Raw genomic sequence first — 8788 nt, forward strand, 5'->3', positions numbered from 1 at the left:
TCAGTGATTAGAAAAAAATCACTGCCTGAAACTACAGTAGAGGATTACCTTTTGTTTTTGAGCCTGATCAGCTAAGTATTTGATCTCGATTGTCAATTTATTATTATTGTCACGTACCTAAATACAGTGAAAAGTTTGGTTTTGTATGCAGTACAAGCAGGACATATCATACAAAGATCATAGGGTGATTGAACAGAACAAGGAATACAAAGTTACGGTTGCAATGAAGCTGCATAAAAAGCAAAATCTACATTAGATTTGAAATTTGAGAGGTCCATTCAGAAGTCTAATAACAGTGGGGAAGAAGCTGTTCTTGAATCTGTTGGTTTGTATGTTTGAGCTTTTGTACCTTCTGCCTGATGGAAGAGGTTGGAAGAGATTATAACTGGGATGGGAGGGGCCTTTGATGATGTTGCCTGCCTTCCCAAGGCATCCAGAGGTATAGATGGAGTCAACAGATGGAAGGTTGGCTTGTGTGATGGACTGGGCTGTGTTCACAACTCTCTGTAATTTCTTACGGGTCCTGGGCAGAGCAGTTACTGTACCAAGCGTGATGCATCCGGATAGAATGCTTTCTGTGGAGCATCTATAAAAGTTGGTGAGAGTCCTTATGGACACACTGAACTTCCTTAGCCTCCTGAGGAAGAGGAGACGTTGTCATGCCTTCTTGACCATCGTATCCTGGAAACTATGTCAGCAGGAAGTGTGTTTGGTTGCGAATCCTATTGGACCGCATGGATCAGTTAGAGGCAAGGAGGAATTTACAAGAGTAAGGGGTGTGATGGATGGCAGTTTCAGGAAGGTGGGGACACAGCTAACCAGGTAAATGGTTTCTCGCTAGAAATGTTAGGAGAGGTAGCCAGGTAATGCACATGTCTGTTGTAGCTATCCCCATCTCAAACAGGTATGCTGTTTCAGATACTGAAGCAGAGATGGCAGAGGGGAGTGACCACTCAGCGGAGTATAGCCCTGACTGCCAGGTTTCTGGTACTGTGATTGGCTCTACTGTAATGAAGGGTAAATCAGGTTCCATGTGATTGATTGTAAAGGGGTCTCTCTCGTCTGGGGCACAGACAGACATTTTGCTGATAGCCGCAGAAACATTAGGATGGTGCGTTGCCTTCCTGATACCAGGGTCAAGAACGTCTCAGGGCGGATGCAGAATATCCTCAAAAGGGAGAATAAGTAGGAGGTCGTTGTGTACATTGGTACCAACAACATGGGCAGAGAAGGGGAGGAGCTTCTGCAGAGAATATAGGAAACCAGGCAGGAGGTTAAAAAGTAGGTCCTCGGGAGTAGTAATATCTGGACCACTACCTGCACCACGTGCTAGTGAGAGCAGCAGTAGGAGGATAGAGCAGATGAATGTATGGTTGAGGAGCTGCTGCAGCGGTTAAGGATTCACATTTTTGGATCAGGGGAATCTCTTCAGGAGAAGAAATGACCTGTACAAGAGGATGGCTTATCCTGAATTGGAAGGGGACCAATGGAGGGAGATTTGCTAGTTTTACTCAGGAGGCTTTAAACTAGTAAGGGGGAGGGCAGGAACCAAACAGATAGCGAGAAAGAGAAAAGGCTGAGGCTGGTACAGTAGATAAGAGAAGCAAGGCTAATAGTCAAGGCAGAAAACAACTTGGCAGAGAACGAGGTAAGACTGAGAAATTAAACTGCATTTACTTTAATGCAAGAGGCCTGACAGGTAAGGCAGATGAGCTCAAGGTGTAGAGGAGAACTTGGACTGGGATATCATTGCTATTACAGAAACGAGGTTCAGGGATGGACAGAACTGGCAGTTTTATGTTCTAGGGTATAGATGCTCTAGGAAGGATAGAAAGAGAGACAAGAGAGGGGGAGTGGCATTTCTGGTTAGGGATAACATTACAGTTGTAATTAGGGAGGATATTTTTGGGAGATCGTCCATTGAAGTTATATGGGTAGAACTGAGAAATGAGAAAGGGATGATCACCTTATTGGGATTGTATTATAGCCCCCTGCCCTCCCAAAATAGTCAGCAGGAAACTGAGAAGCAAATATGTGAGGATATCTCAGCTATCTGTAAGAATAATAGGGTCGTAACTCTAGGGGATTTTAACTTTCCGAACATAGACTGGGACTGCCATAGTGTTAAGGGCTTGGATGGGAATGAATTTGTTAAGTGTGTACAAGAAAATTTTCTTATTCAATAGGTGGATACACTGACTACAGGAGGAGCAATACTTGACCTTCTGTTGAGAAATAAGGCAGGGCAAGTGACTAAGGTGTCAGTGAGGGAGCACTTTGGGGCCAGTGATCATAATTCTATTCGTTTGAAAATAGTTAGAGAAAAGGGTAGAACTGATCAAAAGTTTAAGTTCTAATTGGAGTAAGGCCAATTTTGATAGTCCTTTCAAAAATTGATTGCGGGCGGCTATTCACAGGTAATGGGGTAATTGGGAAGTGGGAAGCCTTTAAAAATGAGAGAATGAGTGTTCAGAGACAGTATGTTCTTGTTAGTGCGAAGCATAAGGCTGGTGGGTGTAGGGAATGCTGGATGACTAGAGAAATTGAGCTGTGGTCAAGAAGGAAATATATGGCAGGTATAGGCAGCTGGGATCAAGTGAATCCCAAGGAGAATAAGGACAGTAGGCGTATACTTGAGAGAAACCAGGGGGGGCAAAAAGGGGACATGAGATAGCTTTGGCAAGAGTTAAGGAAAATCCAAGAACATTCTATAAGTACATCAAGGGCAGATGAGAAACGAGGGAGAGAATAGGGTCCCTTAAAGATCAAAATGGCCACCTATGTGCGGAACCACAGGAGATGGGTGAGATACTAAACGCATATTTCACGTCAGTATTTACTGTGGAGAAAGACATGGAGCTACAGAACTTGGGGAAATAAATGGTGATGTCTTGAAAAGAGTTCATATTACAGAAGAGGTGGTACTGGAGGTCTTAAAATGCATAAAAGTAGATAAATCCCCCAGATCTGGTCAGGTATATCCAAGAACTGGCAGGAAGCAAGGGAAAGAGATTGCTGGGCCTTTTGCTGAGATATTTGTATCATCAATAGCCATGGGTAAGGTGCCATAAGACTAGAAGGTGGCTAATGTGTTGCCATTATTTAAGAAAGGCTGTCAGGAAAAGCCAGAGAATTACAGACTGGTGAGCCTTATGTCAGTGGTGGGTATGTTGTTGGAGGGATTCCGAGCGACAGGATTTACATGCATTTAAAAAGGCAAGGACACATTAGGGAGAGTCAACATGGCTTTGTGTGGGGGAAATCACGTCTCACTAACTTGGTTGAGTTTTTTGAAGAGCTGACAAAGATTGATGAAGGTGGAGTGGTAGACATTGTCTACATGGATTTCAACAAATCATTCGATAAGGTTTTGCTTGGTAGATTGGTTAGCAAGGTTAGGTCACATGATATCCAGGGAGAGCTAGCCATTTGCATACAAAATTGCCTTGAAGGTAGGAGACAGAGAGTGGTGGTGGAGGATTGTTTTTCGGACTGGAGGCTTATGCCAAGTGGTGTGCCACAAGGATTGCTGCTGGGTCTACTGCTTTTTATCATTTATATAAATGATTTGGATGTGAATATAGGAGGCATGGTTAGTAAGTTTGCAGATGACACCAGAATTGGTGGTGAGTTGGCAGTAAAGAAGGTTATCTCAGAGTACAACAGGACCTTGATCAGGTGGGCCAATGGGCTGAGGAGTGGCAGATGAAGCTTCATTTCGATAAATATGAGATGGTGCATTTTGGTAAGGGAAATCAGGGTGGAACTTAGAGTCATTGGTAGGGCCTATGGAGTCATGCCAAATAAAGAGACAAGGGGTGCAGGTGCATTGTTCCTTGAAAGTGGGGTTGCAGGTAAACGGGAAGAAGGTGCTTGCCATGCTTGCCTTCATTGGTCAGAACACTGAGTATAGGAGTCGAGTCGTCACATTGCAGCTGTACAGGACATTAGTATTCCAGAAGTGGCCTAACCATGTACAATTCCGGTCTCCCTGCTACAGGAAAGATGTTGTTAAACTCGAGTGTGTGAATAAAGGATTTACAAGGATGTTGCCAGGGTTGGAGGGTTTGATTTATAGGGAAGAGGCTAAACAGGCTGGGGCTTCTTTTACCCCTGGAGTGTCGGAGGCTGAGGGGTGACCTTATAGAGGTTTATAAAATCAAGAGGGACATGGACAGGGCGAATAACCAAGATCTTTTCTCTGGGGTAGAGGGGAGTCCAAAACTAGAGGGCATAGGCTTAAGGTGAGAGGGGAAAGATTTAAAGAAGGACTTGAGGGGTAACACAGAGGATGGTGCGTGTATGGAACAAAGCTGCCACAGGAAGTGGTGGAGGCTGGTACAATTACAACATTTAAAAGGCATGGATGGGTACACGAATAGAGGGATACGGGTCAAATCCTGACAAATGGGACTACATCAGATTGGGATGTCAGGTCAGCAGGGACAAGTTGAACTGAAGGGTCTGTTTCCCTGCCGTGCTGTATGACTCTCTAATTAAAATAAAAAGACAGAGAGCAAGACAAAGTAATGGAAAGCCCACTTTTGTTTACGATTCCTCTCACATGCAGATCTTTGGGACGTCTGTGGACTACATCATTCTGTTAATGGAGAAACGACATCAATTGTTTGCTTCCGTGGTAATGTCAGCAACAGAAATCTCAAAACATACTGTCTGCTTGGAGCAACGAACCAGTCTGGTACACAACGAATTGATTGGCAAAGTAGGAACCCCTAAAAACAATGACCTGCCTGCTAACTCTTTGCTGTTTCAGTGAATTTGCTGTGTGTAAATGCATCTCCTACAGTGCAACAGTGACTAAAGCACTCGGGTCCTATGGAAATGCAAGCCTTTCTGCTTTATTCTGAAGGAGATGATGGGCTAGCGGCAATGTCACCGAATGAACAAGTTAATGCTTCGGGGACCTGGGTTCAAATCCCACCATGACAACTGGAAGGGTTAGGAATTTCAATTAGAAACCGAAATTTGAAGCTTATCTCAGTGATGGCAACCACGAAACTATAATCCATTGTTGTAAAAAATGCACCTGGCTCACTAACTTCCTTTAGGGAAGCAAATCTGCCTTCTTTACCCAGTCTGGCCTATACGTGACTCCAGACCCACAGTGATGTGGTTGACTCTAAACTGCCCTCTGAAGGAGCATGTCACTCTTTCTTGAAGGTAGTAAGTGATGGCCTTGCCACCAATGCTCACATCAATTAAATAACTTTTTTTTAGAAAACTCATTTTTCTTTTGTCAGTTATCCAGGGCACAGTGGCAGACACTGACCTATGTACAAAGATCTAGTGGAGATACTCTGACAGTCACCGGATGTTAAGGTGAAAAACGCAGAGAGGCAAGATAGAAAAAACCTAGAAAGGCACTGTGAAGAATGCTCTCCTTCCAGTAGCGCTCATGGGAGTTTGAACCTCCACCCAAGGTTGGGTGGGAGAACTGTGTACTGCCTCATCCCAAAGATGGCACCTCTAACAGTGCAGCACTCCCTCAAGTTGTTGCACTGGGAGCATCTGCATAGATGATGGACTCACATTTCTGCAGCCTCCAACTCCTGACTCACGAGTGAGACAGACAGACACAGAGAGAGAGTTAAACACAAAGAGAGACAGCTTGGATTCTGGTTGCTTAACATGAATGGGCCCATTGCTCTGGAACTGGCCTGAATGTGCCACAGGTTGCCTGTAAACGCAGTTTGCACTTGTACCAAGCTTCTGCAGGCTGTCTCTCCCCCTCTTACCCCGGACTTCACTCACCCGCTCAGAGCATGGATACGGTCTGTGTTGTACTTCAGCGGAGTCAGCTCAAAGCGGAGCACCTGCAGAGCTTCAAGCACCTTCCCATCGTCCAAAAATTCCAGGTATTTCTGCTCCAGCAGCAGGAACTTCATGCGCTGCAGGCAAAAGAGGATCTCAGTAATGGACAGGCCTCAAGGGCTGGGAAAGACAGAGGGGGCCAGGTAGATAACAGCAGCCAGCTTCAGAAGAACAGACTACATATCGCCAACAGATCTCAGCAAGGATAGAGGCTGGGGAGGGCACAGTGGACCTTGGCAGGCAAATGTGTTTCATACTCTGCCAGTCTCTCGCTTTCTAACAGCATGTTTGTCTCTCTCCTTCTGCCAGTGGGTCCCTCCCCACCTGTCCTCTCTCCGCCAGTCCGTTTCTCCCTGTTCCCCCGCAACCCCAACCCTAGCCAGTCAGTCTCTCTCCATCTGTCTCTAACCCCGCCTCTCTGCCAGTGAATCTCTCCTTCTCTCTGCCCCCCTCTTCCAGCCAGTCTCTCTCTTGCCCCCCACTCCCAAGTCTCTCTCTCCCCCCCCCTCATCCCCCCGCAACTGAGGCACTCTCAGCCCCCAACCCCACCCTCACCACTGAGGCCCTCCGCCCCCCACCCCCAGTCTCTCTCCCAGTCTCCCCCCTCCCCCCACCACTCCCGACAACTTTGCCAGCGTGTGATTCTCTCTCTTCTGTCCCTCTGCCAGCATGTGACTTTCTTTCTCCCTCCACCTGGTGGTTCCTTTCAGGACGGGTGGAAGCGGACACTGTCTCATCCCTGTTCTGATCCAGCACGAGACTGGCTAGACAGAGTATAAGATGGCGCTGCGATGATCAAGCAGCCCATTGTTTTAGCAGATCAGTGCCAAGGATGAGGGTCTTTGGTAAGTGTGGGGAGACAGAAGACACAGCCTGTTTCCTTGGGGCAGAGAAGGTCAAGAGGAGGTTTAATTGAGGCATTCAAAATCATGAGAGTTTTTGGTAGTGAAGGTACGGAGAAACTGTCACCAGTGACAGTGATCTGAGGGACAGAGACTGAGGGGTATCAGCAAAAGAACACGAGGTTAACTTTGTTACTTTACTGATCAAGAACGTGCTAAAAGGGCAGTGAGAGCAGATGTGACAGTAACTTTCAAAAGGAGAACTGGTTATGTATTTGAAGGACAGAACATTGCAGGGCACCGGGAGGGTTCGGGATCAGTGGCTGATGGGAAAGCCCTTTAAAATACCTGCAGAATGAGCTGAATGAATGCTGTGCATCTTACTATGGTTCAAAGGCTGCCACACGAAAAAGAGAACTGTGGATGCTGGAAATTCGAAACAGAAATTGCTGGAGGAACTCAGCAGGTCTGCCAGCATCCGTGAAGAGGAAGCAGAGTTAATGTTCTGGCTCTGGTTCCAAAGAAGGATCACCAGACCTGAAATGTTAGCCATATGTAACCAGATCGTCGGTGTGGATAGCGCCCCAGCCTCTCAGTTAGGGAGTCTGGATTCAAGTCCCCCGGGACTTGGTGGTGAAGGAACATTCCTCCATTGAGGAACCAAATAGGATGAGTACTAACAACAGGGCAATCTGAATGACATGCCCATGACAGGCAGCAAGAATGGCAAGCTGAGTCAGCATGGAGGGCAGAGGGGGATACACAAGTGACTTCTTGTTCCCGCTAGGGATAAGCTTGGAAACAAACTCGATCAGTCTACATGCAAAACGAGCGGGTAGAATCCATTGTCTGCAGTCTTCCCCCATGATCAACCCCATAATCCCCACCCTCTCTCCTTACCACAATGGCCTGAGGCAAGTGCACCAAGGACTTGAGTTCGGTGAGGTCAGCTTCAGCCTAAAAGATAGATAACACCGCAGTCAGCACACACTCACGGTTCTCCTGCTCCCAGTCCAGCAAGGATGGAGGAACATTCCAACTGTCATGTAGAGCCTGGGGTTAAATACAGAGTAAAGCTCCCTCTACTCTTTTAAACGGAAGGTAAAGCTACCTCGACACTGTCCCCATCAGACTCATCCGGGACGGTTAAAGCAGTTTAAGTTCCTTTTCCTCTTTTAAGCTGAAAGTAAACCTCCCTCTAAACTGCTCCCATCAAATATTCACAGGACAGGTACAGCACAAGGTTAGAGAAACTTCTTTGTACTCTTTTAAAGAGAAAGTAAAGTTTCCTCTACACTGTCCCCCATCAAACACTCCCAGGACAGGGACAGCACAGGGTTACATACAGAGTAAAGCTCTCTACGCTGTACTGATCAACAATTCCAGGACAGGGACAGCACAGGGTTAGATACAAAGGGGAGCTCTCCCTAACCTTTTAAACATTATGCCTCAACACTGTCCCCATCAGGCACTCCAGGAGAAGGAAAACACAGGGCTAGACACATAAACGTCCTCTACTCTTTCTGACTGAAAGTGAATCTCCCTTTTCCTTAGAGTAGAAAGTAAAGCCATCTCCACGCTGTTCCCATAAAACACTCCCAGGACAACTACAGCATAGGCTTAGATAGAGTAAAACTCCCTCCACACTGACTTCGTCGAACACTGGCAAAACCCCGTGAGTGGTCCACAGCAGTGGGCCAGGACTCGTACGAGAGCTTCCTAGAGTAGGCTAGCTGTGGTCAGAGCCCTGGGAGTAGGGTTAGGTGTCACAGCAGATCCCTGATGTTTGCTTCTTTTCCTGCATTCTGCCCAGCTGCCGCTGAGAGAAGTCAGGAGGCCTCAGGAATGGGATACCTTGAGGCCAGTGAGACCCCAGCACGCATCTGCCTGGGGCAGGATGGGTCTGCCAGAGTGCAAACTCAATCCAGCGGGTTGTAAACAGCAGGGAGCGATCAGAGTCCAGTTACCTTTTCCCAGTCACCCTCCGTCACATGGTTGCGGAATTTGGTGGCAGACGGATGTTCCAGGCTGCATCCAGTCTCTTGCATCAACTGTTCGACTGTTTGGCTGCACAGGGTTTTTTTTTTTGGTTGGGGGTGGTGGGAGGTGGGGGG

At 46.9% G+C, this 8788-nt stretch overlaps 1 protein-coding gene across 1 annotated transcript in view; it reads right to left on the reverse strand.

Moving 5' to 3' along the window:
• The window catches only part of LOC109918894 (WD repeat-containing protein 26-like), a 36686-nt gene extending 27943 nt beyond the window's left edge, over nt 1-8743 (reverse strand). The window contains exons 1-3 of the mRNA XM_048619614.1: nt 8642-8743; nt 7575-7631; nt 5773-5909 (exon numbers count right to left, since the gene is read on the reverse strand). Coding sequence (XP_048475571.1) covers nt 5773-5909; nt 7575-7631; nt 8642-8722 — 275 coding nt within the window. The 5' untranslated portion in view covers nt 8723-8743. The remainder of the gene's footprint in view (nt 1-5772; nt 5910-7574; nt 7632-8641) is intronic.
• Between the last annotated feature and the right edge of the window lie 45 nt (nt 8744-8788).

This window comes from Rhincodon typus, chromosome 43 (genome assembly GCF_021869965.1).
Source record: "Rhincodon typus isolate 14 chromosome 43, sRhiTyp1.1, whole genome shotgun sequence".
Classification (NCBI taxonomy): Eukaryota; Metazoa; Chordata; class Chondrichthyes; order Orectolobiformes; family Rhincodontidae; genus Rhincodon; species Rhincodon typus.